The sequence below is a fragment of the Oncorhynchus mykiss genome, chromosome 8 (genome assembly GCF_013265735.2).
Source record: "Oncorhynchus mykiss isolate Arlee chromosome 8, USDA_OmykA_1.1, whole genome shotgun sequence".
NCBI classification, from domain to species: domain Eukaryota; kingdom Metazoa; phylum Chordata; class Actinopteri; order Salmoniformes; family Salmonidae; genus Oncorhynchus; species Oncorhynchus mykiss.
In genome coordinates this window covers 68,990,447-69,014,657 of record NC_048572.1, presented here as the reverse complement: position 1 = coordinate 69,014,657, position 24,211 = coordinate 68,990,447, and the positions used below count along the sequence as shown (strand labels likewise).

The window sequence follows — 24,211 nt, the reverse complement described above, 5'->3', positions numbered from 1 at the left end:
TTTGTGGAACAGGCTATTTTGTCATAAAAACTATGCCCAGAGTCACTTTGAGTAAGAAAATTACCTTGAAAATGCATGTGCTACATTACAGGTACATTTTTAAATCTATGTCTTTGATCTTTGTGTGAGTAGGATCCACATAATAATTCCCATCCCACGGTTGACAGTAGTGTTGTTGGTTAGGTCTGCCAGTGGAGGTCAGCCGTGTATCAGTTAACACGATACTGCAAGATACAACATTGTCTGTAGACCTTCAGTAAGTGGCTATGTCCTAGGAGCTTGGAGAGAGCTGGAGTTGTGGCAGACTGGTACTAAATGGAGCCTAGTGGTGTTTATTTCGTTTGAATCCCAAACAAAGAAATAAGTGTAATTTGCATTCTCTATCTACATTTAACGTAAATCAAATCAAATGTTATTTGTTACACACGCCGAATACAACAGGAAATGCTTACTTACAAAACCTTAACCAACAATGCAGGTTTAAGAAAAAATGAGTGTTCAGTAAAAAAATATTTAAAGAGCAGCAGTAAAATAACAATATACAGGGGGTACCTGTACAGAGTCAATGTGCGGGGGCACCGGTTGGTTGAGGTAATTGAGGTAATGTGTACATGTAGGTAGAGTTAAAGTGACTATGTGTAGCAGTGTGATGTTGTTCCCCTAGATTATGCACAAAATTGCACACAAGGACCAATTCAAATAGGCCAGGTCAAGAGGGGATGTTAATCATTTGCTAATAATAATAATATTTCAGTGTTTAAAAAAATAATGTAATTACAGCTGCATTGATAATGTTATTTTTTTGGTGTACAACACTTTTTTCATATCAAAATTGTACATACACGTGATAGTAAAAGTGTTGTATATTTTGGTTTGGCCCATCGCGGGTTATCTGTATTTCCATACCCCCTCATTGTTCTCTTTTGCCTGACCTTCGGCTAGCAAGTTGCGGGAGAGCTGTGACTGCGCCAAGGGCTAAAGTATTGTGTGTTGTCTCTTCGTGTGCATGGCAAATAAAAATAATCCAACCAGCAGACCTACAGTTGTGGCAGTGTCCTAATTAAAAGTACACAACGCAGAACGAACCACGCTACAAACTGGTGCCACGACTTTCGGACTGGTCAGCTCAAGCCGACCACCGGAGCTGTGCATGGGGAGGAGGTGCGCGATTTGCGCATGCACACGTGTTGATGGTTTGCTATAAGTGAATATATATTGTAAATAGTGAAGATGAATGTAGCATATTCACTAGATACTGGTATTTGTGTTTATTTGCATGTTTTGAAGGAATTTGTTCATTGCATTTTTTTTGTATTTGAATGCAGTAAATTACATTGTATTTTAGTGCTCTATTGAGCGGAGGAAGATTCTCAAGTCCATAAAATGAGTTATGCTGGGGATTTTAGTGTGACTAGAGGGATTGGTGTCCTTGCATTTACACCATTTGTACAGTCAGCTCCTGGGAGTAGAGTGTTTGCTAGTCCTGAGTTTACAAGCACTGGGAGGGGTAGGCTGTTTACTCCACCTGACCAGGGTATCCCATTCCTGTCTTTTGATGTACCATCATCCCCAGTCCTCAGTAATAATGGGACACCTCAGAGTCAGTTTAGTGACCTTATTAAGCAGATTGGTTCAGAGATAGGAGAATCTATCAGAGCGGGTTTACTGCAGCCAGGTGCTTCAAGTCTTTCTCCTGCCCATTCCCCTCACCTACCCCAGCAGTTTCCCATGCCTGAGCAATGTGGGTCAACTTTTATTGATGCGTCCAAGCTGAATCTGGTTGTGAAGTCAGATGTTAGTGCTCCACCTTTCTTTAGGGGTGATGGCTCAGATAAGTACTCTGTCCTGGAGTGGGATGAGCTGATGGGAGTCTACCTAGAGAAGAGGGGTTGCACTGGGTCTGAGAATGTTGGGGAGGGCACGGGATCTGACCAAAGTCTGGATGTGTAACAACCCTGTTGTCACAAGGCAGTGTTCAGTGTTCTCAAGCAACACTTTGGGGATACTATCTGCTCAGGTATGCCATTAGCTGATTTCTACTCAATCAAACCATACGCTAATGAGGGTCCACTAGATTTCTGGATTAGGCTTAACAAAGCTGCAGAGGCAGCTGAACAGTACCTTGTAAGCGAGGGTAGAACCTTGCCCAATCAGTGCTCAGAGTTGGCAGTCATGTTTGTATGCAACTGACCTGATATAGAGTTGGCCCAAGTGTTCAAATGCAACCCCCTTCATGACTGGACAGCCAGTGAGGTGCAGGATTCTTTGGATGAACTGTTAAGGGAGCGTAAAGCATGTAGAACACAACTTTCACAGCAGGTGGCTGCTGTCTTTGACTCCACCCAGGAGGAAGTGGATCCTGTGAGCAGACCCAATGTGTCATCTTTTTCTCTATGTGGCCGTGAACCAGAACAGGCCCCATCTGTATCTGATGGTGGGACATTAGAGAAAGTTTTGACTTTGTTAGAGAAGGCTCTTATCAGCAATACTCAGTCTGTGAACAGAGGGCCCCGTAAACAGTTCCCCAAACGTCAGCGTGAGTGCGCTGTCTGTGGAAGCACTAATCACTGGACTAAAGCTCACTGTCAGATGCACCAGCTGTGTTCCAAGTGCTTCTCTCCAGGCCACATGAGCTTTGACTGTAGTGAGACTGGGCAGTGACAGAGCCCTGGATGTGGACAGACTGGCAAGGCTCAGGAAAACTAGAAAGCCTCCATTCTGAGGAGGGCAATGTGAGGCAGTCTAATTTCTCCTCCACTGATGATGATACCCAATCTGTTTATTCTTATTTTTGTGAGTCAGTACCCAAGAACAACACAGTAATTTTTCAGAACACAATGAGAAATACTCAGAATGACAGTTTGTTTTACACCACAGTGCTAGTACAGGATAAAGTTGAGCTGAAGGGGATGTTCGATAGTGGGTCCATGGCTACTACTCTGCACGCAGATATTGTACTTCGATTGAGAGAGGCAGGAATGGTAGAGGGGAACTTTCTAGCTCCTTCAGACATCATCCTTGTGGGTTGTGGTGGGACGCAAACTAGCCCAGTGGGTATGTGTGACTTAAAAATACAGCTTTATGGCTTCAGTTATGTAGTCCCAGTGCTTATTGTAGATGGGCAGGTTGATGAACTCATTGTGGGCACTAGCATGTTGAAGTCTCTGATTAGGCAGTTCAAATCAAATGACAGCTACTGGCAGGTGGTGGATATGCCAGGTCCTTCTGGCCAGTGTGATATCAGCTACTGGCGGGTGGTGGGTACGCCAGGTCCTTCTGGCCGGTGTGATGACAGCTACTGGCAGGTGGTGGGTACGCCAGGTCCTTCTGGCCAGTGTGATGACAGCTACTGGCGGGTGGTGGGTACACCAGGTCCTTCTGGCCAGTGTGATGACAGCTACTGGCGGGTGGTGGGTACGCCAGGTCCTTCTGGCCAGTGTGGTTTTAGCCACAGACCCTGCTAAGGTTCAAACCATTTTAAATGTGACTGAGAGTGAGATGATGGAAGCTGATGGTGTCACTCCATCTCCTAGACAAATCTGTTCTTTCCTTGGTATGGTAGTATACTATCAACACTACATTGAGAATTGTTCCATGGTTGCTAGGCCATTGTTTCAGCTGACTACAGGTCAGAAGAAGCCTAGGAGAGGCAAGGGCAGAAAGAGTCTTCGTCCCTCTCGCAGGCTCACTGCTGCAGATTGGACTGCCAAATGTCAACTTGCTTTTGAAGCTTTGAAAGCAGCACTAGTTGACCAGGCACTGCTGGCTCATCCAGATTTTTCTTAGCCATTTTTACTTTCTGTTGATGCATCTACTAGTGGTTTGGGAGCTGTACTATCCCAAGTGCAAGATTGGAAGGCCATAGCCAGGCCAATAGCCTTTGCTGGTAAATCTCTTAATCATGCACAATCCAAGTATCCTGCTCACCGGCTGGAATTTCTAGCCATGAAATGGGCCATTCATGATAAATTCAGCAATTGGCTGCGAGGGCATAAGTTTACTGTGTGGACCGACAACAATCCACTCAAATATATTCTTACAAAGCCGAGACTTGATGCATGCAAGCAGAGATGTGTTGCAAAGCTGGCACCCTTTGATTTTGATATCCTGTACAAATTAGGGCCCAAGAATGTCGCTGCTGATGCTTTGAGCAGAGAGCCATTTGTCCGCTCCAAAGTTCTGCACCGACTGACTAGAAATCCATATGATGTCCTGCTGGAGGAAGCCAAAGGTCTTTGAGTGGATGATGTACAAGACATGTTCCCGCCTCTCCTGTGAGCAGCCCAAGGCTGGCTGTAGAACGTCTATGGGTTGGTTTCCTGTGAAGAAGTGTCTGCTGTCCTCCATGCCCACCGCCGATGGGATGATGGTGCCACAGTGAGGGCCATTTCACATGTGCAGCATCTTGAGAAGTTGATGTCCATGGGTCAGAGCCCTTTACCTGTCCTTACACACAAGGTGCTGTATGATAACCAGTCACTGGATCCCATCATCAGCAGAGTCATGTTCTTTGTAGATAGAGGGTGGCGCCCATCTAGGAGAGAGCGAATCCTTGAAGCTAAAGAAACAGTTTATACTCTAAGACAGTGGGGAAAACTCACCACGCGGTTAGGGATTCTGTATCGTGTCTCAAAACACCCAGTGAGTAAGAAGAACATATTCCAGTATGTCATACCTGTGTCTTTGAGAGGCCTTGTGCTGAAGGGAGTTCATGATGATGCTCGTCATCAGGGTCAGCAGTGCACATTGTGGCTTACGAGACAGCGGTTTTACTGGGAATCTATGGAAAAAGATGTCAAGGAATACGTGGCCCACTGTAAGAGATGTGTGTTGAGTAAAGCACCTGAGCCTGAAGCAAGAGCTCCACTTGTCTCCATTGTGACAACAGCACCTTTAGAACTTGTGTGTATTGATTTCCGGACTGCAGAAGATTAAAACAACAAGTCTTGATGTGTTAGTAGTGACTGATCACTTTACTAAGCTAAGACTGTTGCTTGTGTTCTCTGGAATAATTTCTTCTGCATTTATGGGTTCGCTGATTGTATCCATTCTGACAGGGGTGCTAACTTTGAGAGTTCCCTTATTGCAGAATTACTTCAGTTATCTGGTGTTGAAAAGTTCCACACCACACCTTATCATCCCATGGGTAATGGTCAAGCAGAACGTCTGAATCGCACACTGAGTCGGATGATTAGAGCTCTGCTAGCTAGGTCCAAGGCTAAATGGCCTCAGTTGTTGAACACATTGACTTTCTCCTATAACTGCACTGTTCACGAGACTACTGGGTATCCGCCCTTCTTCTCGATTTTGGACGGACCCCTAGGTTGCCGGTAGATGTTATGTTTGAAAGTGTGCTGTTGGATGGGGACACAGTAGATGTGGATAAGTATGTCCAGTCTCTGGATGGGGATCTGAGAGAGGCACTGGCCCAGCAGCATGCCAGTAAGCAACAAAAGAGACAAGACCGTCTACAACAGACGGTCTAAGGGTCACTCGGTGCAGAAGGGAGACAGAGTTCTACTTGCTAACAAGGGGGAGAGGGGCAAGAAGAAACTGGCTGATCGCTGGGAGAGTGTGGTGTACATAGTTGTTGCGAAGAACAGCTCACTGAGCACATATCGTATCCAACAAACTACCACTGGACTCATCAAAACTGTGCATAGGAACCTGATTATGTCAGTCAACTTTCTGCCTTTGCCTTTCTGGGAGGAACCTGAGCGTCACGGATCTCTATCGAGTAGTGACGTGATCTCTGAGATGTCTGCAGAGTCCAGCCAAATGGATGGGAGTGATGCCAGGACTGTCCACTGGGTAGCAGGACTTCCTGAGTCTTCTGGGAGGATACTCCAAGAGGATGGTGAAGTCCCAGCTGATGGAAGTGAGGTGGAACAACCGTATGAAGTCCGCTTTAAGTGAGGTGTGCTCACCAGAAGTGGACCAGAGAGATATCCCCGAAGCCTACAAGAGTTCTGATTGCGAAACTCCATTCCGTGTGGATGATGCTGTGACAGATAATGTTACCTTGGTTGAAGATGCTTCGTCAGTGTGGTCTGTGACAATCTACCAGGAATCTGATCAGTCGTCTGACATTACTAGCGTTGAGTCTGTAACTGAAAATGTGCTGGCTCCGGATATGCGGATCTGTAGTACTCCCCATCCTGAGGTTAGACCTCTGAGCATGGTTAGTGCTGTCTGTGATGTTCCTGCTAGGTTTTTGGGTGAGGGTGTTCGGACTAGACTAGGTAGATTTATTAAGCCAGTGAATAGGCTAATCCAAACTATGTCTACACAGGAAATGAAACAGTTCTTGGTTTCTCAGTGACAGTAGGATATTGCCTACCTTTTCTTTTTTTGTATATATGTAGTAATCTAAGCGTGTCTTAGAATGATTTGTGGGTTTGTCTAATATATTTGACAATTCATGTAACTTTGTGTGTAGTCACACTACCCTATGTAGTATCTGAGCTGTTGCCATAAAAGGCAGTGAAGCAACCAGTCGAGAGCAATGCTCTTGGTGGTGCAGCTTCATAAATGTATGTACTGAAAAATAATGTGGAACCAAAATAATAATGAAAAAGCATCACATTTTGGGGACAGTTCCACCAACAAAACCTCTACCTGTCAATAGTAGGCCAACGAATTACCGTTCAAACTTTTTGTGTAAACTAGAAAATGGCAATGCTGTAGTGACACACAGTAACCATCAGAGAGTGCCACTAAATCAAAAGAAAGTAGAAGGGAGGTGAAATTGGGGAAACATTAAAGGGGGACTGCACTTCCTGATTTGGCCTGGTGTTAGATTTGGTGTTAGTCTTTGGCCAATTTGCGTCAAGCTCATATTTTCACATTCCATGCAAATTATTTTTGTGGCAAACTTGCGGCAATTTGTGAACTTCTGGGAAATAATTTGGGGAAAGTAGAGTCGAACATTAAACTCTTTGCTACAAACTCATGACTATGCAAATTAGATCAGTTTTTTTGTTACTTTGTGTATTAACCCTCCTGCTGTGTTCCGGTCGAATTGGACCGTTTTACAAGTTCTCTCTGAAAAATGTACTTCATTTGATCTGATTGTCATAAGGTTCCATGACTTTCTCCAAATAGGTGTACAAGGTCAAAAATGACTGGTCATTAGAAATGAATGGGGGAGACCACAACTAGTGTATAAAATTGAGCTCAGGCACATGCCCCTTCATCAGACGGACACACTTTCTCTCCCAGACTCCCGCGTGCATGTGTGTTTGAGCACACACACACACACACACACCTCACTCCCCTTCGTGGTTTCCATGGCAACCCCCACGGGAACCTTTCCCTGACGGGAACCACACCTGTTGGCATTCTCACAATATTCTTTCAATAATATATAGAACTTTTCTCGCAGATCTGGTATATAAAGCTTTTTTGAGGCCTTTCTCACAATTCATTCTGTGGCAGCACAATGACCAAACAATATACTGTATGTGAGGCTCTTGATAATTTCTTTGATCATGACACTGGTGAGAAGGATAATCTCCTTGTTAAACTTTGACACAAATTAGTCTGTGATAAATAGAACAATATGTTACATCTGAGTATTTGTTATAGTCAAAATAATCCATACATTATGCTTTCTTTTTTTTTTTTACACAAAAACAGGTTGTATGAGCTCAGTTCAATGAGGCCATAAATAGCAAATAGAAGTTCAAAACTTGTAATGTTCACAAGATCTTAATTTGATTTTAAAAAATGAACACAACATTAGGTGATAACATATGTGTTATTATGGATTTATAATCAGCTATAATGGGGTGGTCATTTTGGACTGGGAACACAGAATGAATTAACAGGAAACGAACACAACAGGAGGGTTAACATTGAAATGTTGTATCTACATAAACCAAATCACATAACTTTAAATATACTTGCTTCTCACAGAGAAAACTTAACTAAATGTACTAAATATACAAACAATGTGTATTCAATGTCTTAACAGATACAAAATATATCTAATACAACTTGAAATCAGCATGCTAATGAAGAAAAGAGCAAAGACTGAATATTTCCCAAATAAATTGTTTATTTAATATCTATTGTAGATTCAACATTTACAAGAGATAAATGTGAACGCTATGGGGATGTTTACCTTATGTTTAACTACAACTACATAATTTAGAGCCAAGTGATAACTGGTCAATGAGCTTTGAACCAATGGATGTTTAAAAGAGAATTAACAAAATTGAAATCATTAAAACGACAAAAGCAAAAGCAAACCCAGTTCAGAACTATTGCCTTTTTGAGTGAACTTTGGAGATGGCAGCCGTGTGGAAGTCCTTCATCCAAAGCTTCTTAAATGCACACACTGAAACATTAAGAAAACACAAAACCAAAACATTAGGATACTGAAAACAATTACTGAAAATATTTTCTATGCTGGCATTTTAAAAGGTAGACACAGTGGCTAAAGGGTGGGTTTGGATTTGTAAAAACGGTGTCAGCTGTTGAAAAGTTACCTTGGTGTTGCTATGTTTCAAACTGAAACTGACATTCTCGATTTTTTCCAACAAGGAAACAATGTTTCTGCCTTGTATAAATGCTTTATAAACAAACAATGTAGCTTGCAGAAACTGGAACCAAGGTATACTAAATCTACCTTTAAATGTGTGGTCAACTGTTTCTAGAGATCCACAGTATACAAGATTTTTCTCCAGCCAAGCCTCAACACAGATGATTAAAACAAAAGAACTATGATCTTCAATCTAGATTGGGGACTTAATAATTAAGAGAAAGTTCTACTAGTTGTTTCTTCTTCCTGACTCAGGTGTTTAAAGCTTGGGTGAACAAAAAGCTACATAATATTGAGTTATGCCTAATATGGAAATTCCTATTATTTCCCTAAATGAATTATTGTTAACTTACATCTCAAAGCCATTCATGCATGAAGCCTTGACCTGGTGCACATTTCTCTGTCCTCAGTTTGATTGAAGGCCTCAATCTGTCTTTATGCCTTGTAACTGATTGCTTTTAGAAAGAGAACAACACATTATCAAGATGAGCGAGCCACTAGTTCAAAGCAATGATATATCTAATTGTTACATGGTGAATGTATAGGCTACATTTATGAAAATAAAGCATGCATTTGCTTACCTTATCAAGCTTGAAGACAATACATTCATTTATCACTCAAAAAAGTGTTATTAGTGAGTGCACCGCAAACATCTTTTCAGGGTGTTGATGCATCCTCTTCCCAATGCAGCCTCTTCCAACACCACAGGCAGAGGTAGGGTAACCATCTGCAAAAAGTAAAGTTTTGCTTTGATGTCAAGTCAGCTTATATTGTTTTTTATTTTTTATTTGTTCCACCTTTACTTAACCAGGTAGGCCAGTTGAGAACAAGTTCTCATTTACAACTGCGACCTGGTCAAGATAAAGCAAAGCAGTGTGACACAAACAACACAGAGTTACACATGGAATAAACAAACATACAGTCAATAACACAATAGAAACATCTATATACAGTGTGTGCAAATGTAGAAAGATTAGGGAGGTAAGGCAATAAATAGGCCATGGAGGTGAAATAATTACAATTTAGCATTAACACTGGAGTGATAGATGTGCAGAAGATGAATGTGCAAGTAGAGATACTGGGCTGCAAAGGAGCAAAAAAATAAATAACAATATGGGGATAGTTGGGTTAGGATAGAGGGATAGAGGTAGTTGGGTGGGCTAATTACAGATGGGCTGTGTACAGGTGCAATGATCGGAAAACTGCTTTGACAGCTGATGCTTAAAGTTAGTGAAGGCGATATGACTCCAGCTTCAGTGAATTTTGCAATTTGTTCCATTGGCAGCAGATAACTGGAAGGAAAGATGGCCAAAAGAGGAGTTGGCTTTGGGGATGACCAGTAAAATATACCTGCTGGAGCGCGTGCTACGGGTGGGTGCTGCTATGGTGACCAGTGAGCTGAGATAAGGCGGGGCTTTACCTAGCAAAGACTTATAGATGACCTGGAGCCAGTGGGTCTGGTGACGAAAATGAAGCGAGGGCCAGCCAACGAGAGCATAGGTTGCAGTGGTGGGTAGTATATGGGGCTTTGGTGACAAAACGGATGGCACTGTCATAGACTGCATCCAATTTGCTGAGTAGAGTGTTGGAGGCTATTTTGTAAATGACATCGCCGGAGTCAAGGATCGGTAGGATAGTTAGTTTTACGAGGGTATGTTAGCAGCATGAGTGAAGGATACTTTGTTGCGAAATAGGAAGCCAATTCTAGATTTAATTTTGGATTGGAGATGTTTAATGTGAGTCTGGAAGGAGAATTTACAGACTAACCAGACACCTAGGTATTTGTAGTTGTCCACATATTCTAAGTCAGGACCGTCCAGACTAGTGATGCTTAACAGGTGGGCGGGTGCAAGCAACGATCGGTTGAAGAGCATGCGTTTAGTTTTACTTGCATTTAAGAGCAGTTGGAGGCCACGGAAGGAGTGCTGTATGGCATTGAAGCTAGTCTGGAGGTTTGTTAAAACCTCTAGTGACTCCCCATCCCGCATGAGGGAGCGTAATCATCGACTGACACTAATTTGCATAACGCAACGGACATAAATATTCCTAGAAAATATTCCTATTCATGAAAATCACAAGTGAAATATATTGAGACACAGCTTAGCCTTTTGTTAATCACCCTGTCATCTCAGATTTTCAAAGCTAGACAAGCATTTGTGTAAGTTTATCGATAGCTTAGCATAGCATTTTGTCCAGCTAGCAGCAGGTAACTTGGTCACGGAAATCAGAAAAGCAATCAACATAAATCGTTTACCTTTGATGAGCTTTGGATGTTTTCACTCACGAGACTCCCAGTTAGATAGCCAATGTTCCTTTTTTCCAAAAATATTATTTTTGTAGGCGAAATAGCTCCGTTTGTTCTTCACGTTTGGCTGAGAAATCGCCCGGAAATTGCAGTCACGAAAACGCCAAAAAATATTCCAAATTAGCTCCATAATATCGACAGAAACATGGCAAACGTTGTTTATAATCAATCCTCAAGGTGTTTTTCAAATATCTATTCAATAGTATATCCTCCGGGACAATTCGTTTTTCAGTAGGACCGATTGGAATAATGGCTACCTCTGTATTTTACACGAGAATCACTCTGGGAGCATCAGGTGACCACTTGCGCAATGTAGCCGCTTACGGGTATTCTTCAACATAAATGCGTAAAACTACGTCACAATGCTGTAGACACCTTGGGGAATACGGAGAAAGAGTAATCTGGTTGATAGCCCATTCACTGCTCAATAGAGACGCATTGGAACGCAGCGCTTTCAAAACATGAGGCACTTCCGGATTGGATTTTTCTCAGGCTTTCGCCTGCAACATCAGTTCTGTTATACTCACAGACAATATTTGTACAGTTTTGGAAACTTTAGAGTGTTTTCTATCCTAAGCTGTCAATTATATGCATATTCTAGCATCTTGTCCTGACAAAATATCCTGTTTACTACGGGAACGTTATTTTTCCAAAAATGAAAATACTGCCCCCTAGTCACAAAAGGTTATTAACACAGTGTCCAAAGAAGGGCCAGAAGTATACAGAATGGTGTCATCTGCGTAGAGGTGGATCAGAGAATCACCAGCAGCAAGAGCAACATCATTGATGTATACAGAGAAAAGAGTCGGCCCGAGAATTGAACCCTGTGGCACCCCCATAGAGACTGTCAGAGGTCCGGACAACAGGCCCTCCGATTTGACACACTGAACTCTATCTGAGAAGTAGTTGGTGAACCAGGCGAGGCAGTCATTTGAGAAACCAAGGCTGTTGAGTCTGACGATAAGAATGTGGTGATTGACAGAGTTGAAAGCCTTGGCCAGGTCGATGAATACGTCTGCACAGTATCGTCTTTTATCGATGGAGGTTATGATATCGTTCAGGACCTTGAGCGTAGCTGAGGTGCACCGAGGACCAGCTCAGAAACCAGATTGCAAAGCGGAGAAGGTACGGCAGGATTCGAAATGGTTGGTGATCTGTTTGTTAACTTGGCTTTCGAAGACTTTAGAAAGGCAGGGTAGGATAGATATAGGTCTGTAACAGTTTGGATCTAGAGTGTCTCCCCCTTTGAAGAGCTTTCCAATCTTTAGGGATCTCAGACGATACAAAGAGAGGTTGAACAGGCTAGTAATAGGGGTTGCAACAATTGCGGCAGATAATTTTAGAAAGAGAGGGTCCAGATTCTCTAGCCCAGCTGATTTGTTGGGGTCCAGATTTTGCAGCCCTTTCAGATCATCAGCTATCTGGATTTGGGTGAAGGAGAAGTGCGGGGGGCTTGGGCAAGCTTATGTGGGGGGTGCTGAGCTGTTGACTGGGGTAGGGGTAGCCAGGTGGAAAGCATGAACATCCGTAGAAAAATGCTTATTGAAATTCTCAATTATCGTAGATTTATTGGTGATGACAGTGGAAGTGCAGTGTGCAGCTGGGAGGAGGTGCTCTTATTCTCCATGAACTTTACAGTGTCCCATAAGTTTTTGGAGTTTGTGCTACAGAATGCAAATTTCAGTTTGAAAAAGCTAGCCTTAGTTTTCCTAACTGCCTGTGTATATTGGTTCCTACCTTCCCTGAAAAGTTGCATATCGCGGGGGCTATTCGATGCTAATGCAGTACACCACTGGTGCTGGTCAAGGTCAGTCAAGTTTGGAGTGAACCAAGGGCTATATCTGTTCATAGTTCAACATTTCTGAATGTTACCTTAGCTGTTGCCCTAATTAACATGCTACTGAACAGTGACACTAGCATATTTATGTATATTATTGGATTCAAAAGACAGCAATGTATTCACCTAAAAATAAGTGTTTAGGCAAATCATTAGTTCGTTAACTAGCTAGCTAAGCACTAGTCAGCAAGCTAAGCACTAGTTACTAGCTAGATAGCTAGTGGTGCTGACATTGAAACTGATATAGTGTCACTATATCCTATTAAACATGACATTGCTAACCAGGCAGCTAACCATTTTTTTTTGTTTATTAGGAAGTTTAATTAATAAGTTAGACACTCACTTGACAACTTCGGTGGGTAACTTAGCTAGCTAGATAAATTGGTTTCAATTTTCCAACTGATTTTTCTTCTCCCCCTGACTGGTCATCTATGGTTACTGGTCTTGGAACACATGTGTTCTCCAAATCAAATCAAATGTATTTATATAGCCCTTCGTACATCAGTTGATATCTCAAAGTGCTGTACAGAAACCCAGCCTAAAAGCCAAACAGCAAGCAATGCAGGTGTAGAAGCACGGTGGCTAGGAAAAACTCCCTAGAAAGGCCAAAACCTAGGAAGAAACCTAGAGAGGAACCAGGCTATGTGGGGTGGCCAGTCCTCTTCTGGCTGTGCCGGGTGGAGATTATAACAGAACATGGCCAAGATGTTCAAATGTTCATAAATGACCAGCATGATCGAATAATAATAAGGCAGAACAGTTGAAACTGGAGCAGCAGCACAGTCAGGTGGACTGGGGACAGCAAGGAGTCATAATGTCAGGTAGTCCTGGGGCATGGTCCTAGGGCTCAGGTCAGTTGAAACTGGAGCAGCAGCACGGCCAGTTGGACTGGGGACAGCAAGGAGTCATCATGTCAGGTAGTCCTGGGGCATGGTCCTAGGGCTCAGGTCCTCCGAGAGAGAAAGAGAGAAGGAGAAAATTAGAGAACGCACACTTAGATTCACACAGGACACAGAATAGGACAGGAGAAGTACTCCAGATATAACAAACTGACTTCTCCAGAAACACATGTGTTGAAATAGAATTTTGAGAGAGTTGTTTGGCAGAAAAAAAAACTCTGGCAAACTGTTTGTCACTAGTGGCAATAAATATTATTGTTGCAAAAGGTTTGCCACAGATTCACCACTAGTGGCAAACATATGCAAACTTCTGGCAACATTTTGTGCTACACTATTTAGTTTGCAGTAAATTGCGGGAAGTCTGCCGCTACAAATTATTTTTTGTAAGGGTGGTTCATTAAGGAATGCAAGCAGCCATGACTGAATTAAAATGTGAGTTGGTTTTGGGGTGTGGTTTGATCTGGGTGTCTCGTGTGTAGGTTTGCAGGTAGGAAGAGTTAACCAAATGAATGCGCCAATTAGCTTCAGCCTGCTGGTGTGAGCTTGACCGTGGCAAGTTGGTTTTGGACAGCCTATCTCTGGGGCTAGTTAGGGACTGCCAATAAATTACACAATGTAAATGAGACAATATTTTTATGTTACACATCTTTTAAGTTTCTTATTAAATGCTTTCAATATTTGTATAAGGATTTCTAAAATTTATAGTTGGTTTGATATTTTTAAGTCATTGACATTTGGAGCTATGGGAATATTTACATATTGTTCCATGTACATTGTGTATTTTACAGATGGTCCCTAACTAGCCCCATAGGGATATCCAAAGTCAACCCAAATGTACCACAGGCATTAAGATAAGGTCACATGCAGCTGCACTCAAAATTGATGATTACTTGTGTACTGCCAGCTGTGGGCAGGACTGAAATAAACCCAGCCTTCATTTACAATACCGTTCAAAAGTTTGGGGTTACTTAGAAATCTCCTTGTTTTTGAAAGAAAAGCTATTTTTTTTGGTCCATTAAAATAACATCAAATTGATCAGAAATACAGTGTAGACATTGTAAATGACTATTGTAGCTGGAAACAGTTTATTTTTTATGGAATATCTACATAGGTGTACAGTGGCCGATTATCAGCAACCATCACTCCTGTGTTCCAATGGCATGTTGTGTTAGCTAATCCAAGTTTATAATTTTAAAAGGCTAATTGATCATTAGAAAACCCTTTTGTAATTATGTTAGCACAGCTGAAAACTATGGTGCTGATTAAAGAAGCAATAAAACTGGCCTTCTTTAGACTAGTTGAGTATCTGGAGCATCAGTATTTGTGGGTTCGATTACAGGCTCAAAATGGCCAGAAACAAAGACCTTTTTCTGAAACTCATCAAATCAAATTTATTTGTCACATACACATGGTTAGCAGATGTTAATGTGAGTGTAGCGAAATGCTTGTGCTTCTAGTTCCGACAATGCAGTAATAACCAACGAGTAATCTAACCTAATAATTTCAAAACTACTACCTTATACACACAAGTGTAAAGGGATAAAGAATATGTACATAAAGATATATGAATGAGTGATGGTACAGAATGGCATAGGCAAGATGCAGTAGATGGTATCGAGTACAGTATATACAAATGAGATGAGTAATGTAGGGTATGTAAACAAAGTGGAATAGTTTAAAGTGGCTAGTGATACATGTATTACATAAAGATGCAGTAGATGATATAGGGTACAGTATATACATATACATATGAGATGAGTAATGTAGGGTATGTAAACATTATATTAAGTAGCATTGTTTAAAGTGGCTAGTGATATATTTTCCATCAATTTCCATCAATTCCCATTATTAAAGTGGCTGGAGTTGAGTCAGTGTGTTGGCAGCAGCCACTCAATGTTAGTGGTGGCTGTTTAACAGTCTGATGGCCTTGAGATAGAAGCTGTTTTTCAGTCTCTCGGTCCCTGCTTTGATGCACCTGTACTGACCTCGCCTTCTGGATGATAGCGAGGTGAACAGGCAGTGGCTCGGGTGGTTGTTGTCCTTCCTGTGACATTGGGTGGTGTAGGTGTCCTGGAGGGCAGGTAGTTTGCCCCCGGTGATGTGTTGTGCAGTCCTCACTACCCTCTGGAGAGCCTTACGGTTGTGGGCGGAGCAGTTGCCGTACCAGGCGGTGATACAGCCTGACAGGATGCTCTCGATTGTGCATCTGTAGAAGTTTGTGAGTGCTTTTGGTGACAAGCCGAATTTCTTCAGCCTCCTGAGGTTGAAGAGGCGCTAGTTTAGTTTGTCCATGACGTGTACGCCGAGGAACTTAAAACTTACTACCCTCTCTACTACTGTCCCATCGATGTGGATAGGGGGCTGCTCCCTCTGCTGTTTCCTGAAGTCCAAAATCATCTCCTTTGTTTTGTTGACGTTGAGTGTGAGGTTATTTTCCTGACACCACACTCCGAGGGCCCTCACCAAACTCCCTGTAAGCCGTCTCGTCGTTGTTGGTAATCAAGCCTACCACTGTAGTGTCGTCCGCAAACTTGATGATTGAGTTGGAGGCGTGCATGGCCACGCAGTCATGGGTGAACAGGGGGTACAGGAGAGGGCTCAGAACGCACCCCTGTGGGGCCCCAGTGTTGAGGATCAGCGGGGTGGAGATGTTGTTACCTACCCTCACCACCTGGGGGCGGCCCGTCAGGAAGTCCAGTACCCAGTTGCACAGGGTGGGGTTGAGACCCAGGGTCTCGAGCTTGATGTCGAGTTTGGAGGGTACTATGGTGTTAAATGCTGAGCTGTAGTCGATGAACAGCATTCTCACATAGGTATTCCTCTTGTCCAGATGGGTTAGGGCAGTGTGCAGTGTGGTTGAGAATGCATCGTCTGTGGACCTATTTGGGCGGTAAGCAAATTGGAGTGGGTCTAGGGTGTCAGGTAGGGTGGAGGTGATATGGTCCTTGACTAGTCTCTCAAAGCACTTCATGATGACGGAAGTGAGCGCTACGGGGCGGTACTCATTTAGCTCAGTTACCTTAGCTTTCTTGGGAACAGGGACAATGGTGGCCCTCTTGAAGCATGTGGGAACAGCAGACTGGGATAAGGATTGATTGAATATGTCCATAAACACACCAACCAGCTGGTCTGCGCATGCTCTGAGGACGCGGCTGGGGATGCCGTCTGGGCTTGCAGCCTTGCGAGGGTTAACACGTTTAAATGTTTTCCTCACGTTGGCTGCAGTGAAGGAGAGTCCACAGGTTTTGGTAGCGGGCCGTGTCAGTGGCACTGTATTTTCCTCAAAGCGGGCAAAAAAAGTAATTTTGTCTGCCTGGGAGCAAGACATCCTGGTCCGTGACGGGGCTGGTTTTCTTTTTGTAATCCGTGATTGACTGTAGACCCTGCCACATACCTCTTGTGTCTGAGCCGTGGAATTGTGACTCTACTTTGTCTCTATACTGACGCTTAGCTTGTTTGATTGCCTTGCGGAGGGAATAGCTACACTGTTTGTATTCGGTCATGTTTCCGGTCACCTTTCCCTGGTTAAAAGCAGTGGTTCGCGCTTTCAGTTTCACGCGAATGCCGCCATCAATCCACGGTTTCTGGTTTGGGAATGTTTTAATCGTTGCTATGGGAACGACATCATCAATGCATTTTCTCATGAACTCGCTCACCAAATCAGCGTATTCGTCAATGTTGTTGTTGGACGCAATGCAGAACATATCCCAATCCACGTGATCGAAGCAGTCTTGAAGAGTGGAATCAAATTGGTCGGACCAGCTTTGAACAGACCTGAGCGCGGGAGCTTCTTGTTTTAGTTTCTGTCTGTAGGCAGGAAGCAACAAAATGGAGTCGTGGTCAGTTTTTCCGAAAGGAGGGCGGGGGAGGGCCTTATATGCGTCGCGGAAGTTAGAATAGCAATGATCCAAGGTTTTACCAGCCCTGGTTGCGCAATCGATATGCTGATACAATTTAGGGAGTCTTGTTTTCAGATTAGCCTTGTTAAAATCCCCAGCTACAACAAATGCAGCCTCAGGATATGTGGTTTCCAGTTTGCAAAGAGTCAAATAAAGTTTGTTCAGGGCCATCGATGTGTCTGCTTGGGGGGGGAATATATACGGCTGTGATTATAATCAAAGAGAATTCCCTTGGTAGATAATGCGGACGACATTTGATTGTGAGGAATTCTAAGTCAGGTGAACAGAAAGACTTGAGTTCCTGTATGTTGTTGTGGTCACACCACGTCTCGTTAATCATAAGGCATACGCCCCTGCCCCTCTTCTTACCAGAAAGATGTTTGTTTCTGTCGGCGCGATGCGTGAAGAAACCAGCTGGCTGCACCGATTCCGTTAGCGTCTCTCGAGTGAGCCATGTTTCCGTGAAGCAAAGAACGTTACAGTCTCTGATGTCCCTCTGGAATGCTACCCTTGCTCGGATTTCATCAACCTTGTTGTCAAGAGACTGGACATTGGCGAGTAGTATGCTAGGGAGTGGTGCGCGATTTGCCCGTCTCCGGAGCCTGACCAGAAGACCGCTACGTTTCCCTCTTTTACGACGTCTATTCTTGTTCTGTCTATTCTTGTTCTGAGAAATGAAGGCTATTCCATGCGAGAAATTGCCCCAAAAAACTGAAGGTCTCGTACAACGCTGTGTACTACTCCCTTCACAAAACAGCGCAAACTGGCTTTAACCAGAATAGAAAAAGGAGTGGGAGGCCCCGGTGCACAACTGAGCAAGAGGACAAGTACATTAGAGTGTCTAGTTTGAGAAACAGACGCCTCACAAGTCCTTACCTGGCAGTTTCATTAAATAGTACCTGCAAATCACCAGTCTCAACGTCAACAGTGAAGAGGCAACTTTGGGATGATGGCCTTCTAGGCCTTCTAACTTGGATTAGCTAACACATTGTGCCATTGGAACACAGGAGTGATGGTTGCTGATAATGTGCCTCTGCACACCTATGTAGATATACCATTAAAAAATATGCTGTTTCCAGCTACAATAGTCATTTACAACATTAACAATGTCTACACTGTATTTCTGATCAATTTGATGTTATTTTAAATGAACAAAAAATGAGCCTTTCTTTCAAAAACAAGGACATTTCTAAGTGACCCCAAACTTTTGAACGGTAGTGTAAGTCTCACAAAACTCTGTTTTGGATCAGACTGACTTTATTACCAAAATTATTCTATTTACACTTTGTAGTCAATTTTGACAGTAGAATAAATGTTTCTGACTTAAATCGATGCCATATAGGGTGTTTTCTAAATGGGAAGTTGGTTTTTAGAGGCAGTTGCTCTTTAAATCAAATCATGTACTTCATATTGATTTTGTTTTGTTGATTTTGAATAAGGTCTTGATTTTCCTCATGGTCTAAAGTTTTTTTATTCGACCACACAAGACATTGTAGCTTAGAGTTACAGTTAATCATTACTGAAATAACAATGTAGTAAAGCTCTAAAAATAATATGTTGACTGACTATACTGCACAGATGACATTAATATCTCTCTCTCTGTAGATCTCTCTGTGTATAATAGTAAATTATAAACTGGGTGGTTTGAGCCCTGAATGCTGATTGGCTGACAGCCATTGTATATTTATTTTAACTGCTATTTTACGTTTGTAACCAGTTTTTAATAGAAATAAGGTACCTCAGGGGTTTGTGATGTATGACCAATATACCTCTGCTAAGGGCGTTGCGTTGTGCAGAAGAACAGCCCTTAGCCGTGGTATATTGGCCATATACCACACCCCCTTGGTCCTTATTGCTTAAATAACCCATTGCATGTGTGTTTGTGTGTGTGACAATGGGCCCACCCCCTTATTAAAAATCTCAACTCAACTCAAGTGCATCCTCTCTTCTCCTTTCCCTCCACTCTGACAGACCTCCTATTGTCATAAATATAAGGTCAGGCCTATGGGCCTAGTAAACGTCTCCTAGGCTACACACATTACAATGGAGATCTTTGTCGCTATATAGAGCCAAAACCGTGTTATGCAACCTGTCGGGGTAAGCACTGCTGCGAGTGAGCGACAGACATGGGCGGAGGGTTGCTCAAAGTTCCGCCTCTAGTTTACCAGACGGTTAAATGTTTTTATCTTTCTTCCTATTCTGTAGTTACAGAATCTGTCCGTGTCACTTCACCGCTGTGAAAATTCCTCAACATGTCTGATTTACATTTAACTTTCGATATATCAGATGACGTGGTCAGGAAGAAGGAATAGGCTATGTGTTTACAGACCATCAGATGACTGTATTTCACTATTTGTACAGGTGTGTTACCTGTAGCGCCCTCGAGAAATGTGCAGTGTTTAACGTCCTCCCTCGATATTCCACTTCTTCCGGCACAATTATATGCTAATGAGGTGTAGCCTATCCAGCAGAAGGGAATATTGGTGATTAAAAACATCCCTGACAATTTCTCATGTTGTCGCGCTTGTTTATTCTAAGTTTGGAAATGTGCCAGCCTACATTTAAAGCTGCTTGCTGTCACTCAAGTAGCCTAGTGCTCTCAGTTCAGTGACAATAGTCCATGGAGTCCACCTAAACAGGAGCACAGGGAGTCCAGATCCTAAAGAAGCGACTCTTATTTCAATTTCAGTGGTTGCTTGCGCACGGCTTTCACCACTAGAGCGGGGGCATTGACGCATTTTGGAGTCGACGGGTAACACTGCCAACCCGGCTGCGCTACAGACGCATCCATGAGCGAAACCGCGATGGCCGTGGTGCAGCTCGAGACGGAGGACCATCAACCGGAGAACGGCTTCGTGTCCCCCGAAACAGAGTCGCCGGGATTGCTCACACGCATCGACGATTGTGTCTTGCCTTTTCTTGGGGGATTTGGGAAGTATCAGCGACAGCTAATCGTGCTGACGTGGATTCCGGCGTTATTTATTGGATTCAGCCAGTACTCTGATGAATTCCTTCTTGCCCAACCGAACAATACATGTGTTCCTCCAACTGCAAATACGACTAATTTTACTATAATTCCTTCCTCTTTATTTCATGGTCCAAATAATAGTTTCCCACGAACAGCGGCGTACGTTTATTACAATGGCACCCACAATAATACAGCCAGGCATCTGCAACATTGTATGTGCAAGGAGTGGACGTTTGAGCTGCATACGGGACTAATGCAGAATGTGGTTACTAAGGTAAGTTTTGTTGCCTGACATTGAGCAATAAGGGCTGACTTTACATTGTTTATTTTATGTCATTAAGGCCTATACATGTCTTCCTCCCTCGATTCAGATGAGGTGCATTGGATCAATTGCATTATAATATCAGCATATTGTTGCGGGTTTACCCACAGCCATAGTAAAGTATGTTAGCAGACGAGGGCTAACACTATCACATTGTTTCATTGTGGGAATATTGCAGTCTCTCAAAAAAAATACATATTGTTTTGAAATAGGCTGGCACCTCTGCTTAACCGTCACACCTTTATGAGTCTAAAAGCATGTGACTGGTTCATGCATTGCTGCCTCCAATAGCCTGCTAGCGCATGCAGCCCAGGAATGTATTTTTCCACAATTGGCTATCCCTGTATAATAACACGAGCTGCTCCACTGAGTGCTTTAATAACCAATTCATGGGGCTATGAATACTCATGGACAATAACTACGAGTATGTCGGCTGGAGAGACTGTTCTGTAGCCTATAGCTCACCTAGATGCCGACAGTTCCTAAGCCCGTGATGTTATGCCATCACTCATAGGAGCAGCTGACGAGTTGCTACCTATCATGGAGAGATGTCCCTCTCCCTATGACCACGGCAGAATGTGCCATTGGTAATAATGGCCCAGACCTAAGCGATAATCGAGTTTTGATCTAGAGCAAAGGGCATGTAGTAAGTGCTCTCCCTCGCACACCTTACGCCACCCGAAAATAATGACTTCCCTATTTTGAACCACCCGAGATTAATGAATTCCCTATTTTGATTATCTCACCTGCTCTAAAATAAATCCAACGATTGTATTTCTTCCTTATCTGAACTTGTTTTATATCTGAACAGTAGCCTATAAACTCTTCTACTGTGCCCAGTTTCTACTCTGTGTCAGACATTTAGTTTTAGTTACTTGGAGAGAATACTAATATTTCCAATGCTCTTGTCCTGTTGATGTTATAGTTCAGTTCCTCAGCCTCAGGTGTTTATCGATCCACACAGGCCTCCTAGGCCCATATAGCTACACTAAGCCTAGATATACTTTCTGAACCCAAATAGTGAAAGGACATGATTTCCCCATTTACACTTTCAAAATGGACCTTGAGGCCTACTATTTCTAGCCTGACGACTCACACAAAATTCTTCCTCTGCTCTGTCTTACGCAACATACTTTATTCTAGACTGCCATCATTGAAATCGATTGTTAGTGACCAGTGGTGTTGTACAAAATAAAGTCATCAGCAATTGGATCATCTCTAACCAATTAGAGTATCAAAGCCAATGACACATTTTCTAACCGCAGCTTTACCCACGTGTTCCAATGAGCCAAGGGTTCCGGTCTAGAACCACGGTTTTGACTGCTGCAGATTTGCTTTGGTACTGCAGTTTAACTGACCGTTTCCGAAGACGCCACATAGAGAACTCCGATTTGAAAATCCTGAAAAAGACACTCTAGTCATCACCTTCGTGCACAAAACATCCATTGAATTATTCAAATAATTGTAGCTCAGGGAGATTTTTTCCCATCACTCACAGCCGACAGTATTAAAATGTTGTATTCATCCACTGTCTGCCATGTTTTTGGATAACGTGATGACATCCACTGCGCATGGGATGTTGGTCCGTATAAACCCGATGCCACCCGCATATAGACCGTCCATGAGTCGGCGTGAGTAGATTATCTTGAAAATAACGGGCGGACATCTTGGATGCGGTCTCCAGTTCTTATACCTTAGTGGTGTGTTCTGGCTCTGGCCCAACCCATCGGTTTCTGGACCAATCAGACAGCCCCGGATGTGTTTGCAGTCGGTGAAGGGTCTGGGAGGTATTCGGATCCAGACTCATTGCGGAGAAGAAACTAACGTCCGTGGGCGTGGCATAGCGTTTGGCCAGAGCAAGAGGTCTGGGAAGCAAGGCAAAACTATTTCACAATAGGGTATCTTTTCTGGAAGAAAGATAATGAGAAATGATTTGGCATTCTTCTCATGGACCCCTAGAGGTATAAGAGTATATCTATTGCAGGGATGTCAGTCATGTCCTTAGGGACTATTTCTGTGATGCTTGGAGGGTCACACAGCAAGAAAACGACTACCCCATAGTGGACACCCCCTGGTTGTTTGTTGGTCTTGTACGTTACACTCTGTCCTATTGATTCCTTTATAATCTGTAGTAAGTTCTACAAAAACAAACTACACATCCTGATTTATATTTTTATCAAAAAGGTTAAATACTGAACTTTGAAGGGGCAGTGCAGTGATAAAATATATATATATATATTTCCACACTATGTTGAATCTCTGAAATTGTGAAATTTATTATAATGCTCTTTTAGTGTAAGAGCTTTTTGACAAACACCTTGAATTTCAGTCTGTTCAGGTGGGAGGGAGTTTTTGGCCCAATGTCAATGACTGGTCATATTTTATTTGCATATGTATCCTCCTACTTTGAAGGGAAAGAGTGGTAGACTCTAGAATATAGTCTAGACAATCCTGTCCGCCAATCAGGTCTGTGTATGTAAATATATTTACATTTGTATTAACCCGCCTACACGATCAGACTGAGCATTTCAATGGCAAACGGAGGCTCAGGGAAATGAATGCTTTAAGTATTTAGAGTTATTTTCATGGAATGAATACACAGTGATTTATTAGACATACAGTGCTTTAAAGATGAAATAAAACATACTTTATCTGGGCTATAAGGTCACACATATTACTACATTGTAAATACTGCTCAATAGGCCTGTGGTCACCAACCGGTCGATCACCTAGGAATGATCTTCAAGGCATTCCTAGTCGATCCCCAAACATTTCTGTAGATAAGCAAACTTTAAAGGCTTGCGCTTCGTGTTGCGCTGTTGGCAGTAGGTGCACTTGATTCAGAAGCCCAGCGTATGCAAAATGTTTCCATTTTGAACCATTTAATTTGTCTGAAAAGACAAACTCCACCTACCCGGCTGACTGGAAGATCTGTGGCTAAATTCAGTGTGCCTACTGAGCTGGCCAATCGGATAGCTCAATCACCGTGCCTACAGTTTCCACAACCCCACAGCAAAGTTTGATACTAACCTACGTGAGATTTAATAACTTTTGAAACCTTGACCAGAGAGAGACTGTCAACGAATACAGCAAAGAGCTGCTGTTTTTATGAGTGAGTTCACGTCTACGTTTTTATTCAGCACAATCAACAATGTTTTTATTCAACACTATTACAAAACATAAAATGTGCTTCTCCCTACTTCCACTGGCGCTGCAATGAATGAGTAGCTAAGTATCGATAGCCCTGCGCTTTTATTATAATTTGCAGCTCATCGTGTCTATTTAAATGTCAAGGGGTATTTCACTTTCTCTGGTCATAGAAATAACATGAATTTGTGCATGAGACAGATGTGGTGCGACTCAAGTTTCGCAATCAGATGGATGACGGTGTCCCCTCTCTCTGGTCAGTCTCTCCAGAGGAAAGGAAGGAGAAATT

At 42.8% G+C, this 24,211-nt stretch overlaps 1 protein-coding gene and 1 long non-coding RNA gene across 2 annotated transcripts in view; one reads left to right on the top strand and one right to left on the bottom strand.

Annotated features, from left to right (window-relative positions):
• Window positions 1–8,049: 8,049 nt before the first annotated feature.
• LOC110529135 lies at window positions 8,050–9,412 on the bottom strand. Its single transcript, XR_002474334.2, has 3 exons — window positions 9,127–9,412; window positions 8,899–9,000; window positions 8,050–8,341 (listed from the first exon to the last, which is right to left on the bottom strand). It is a non-coding gene; the product is annotated as an uncharacterized LOC110529135 (long non-coding RNA).
• Window positions 9,413–19,397: 9,985 nt separating this feature from the next.
• Window positions 19,398–24,211, top strand: part of LOC110530426 (solute carrier family 22 member 23) — an 86,266-nt gene continuing 81,452 nt past the window's right edge. The window contains exon 1 of the mRNA XM_021613484.2: window positions 19,398–20,727. Within this exon, the coding sequence (XP_021469159.2) occupies window positions 20,275–20,727 (453 nt within the window). The 5' untranslated portion in view covers window positions 19,398–20,274. The remainder of the gene's footprint in view (window positions 20,728–24,211) is intronic.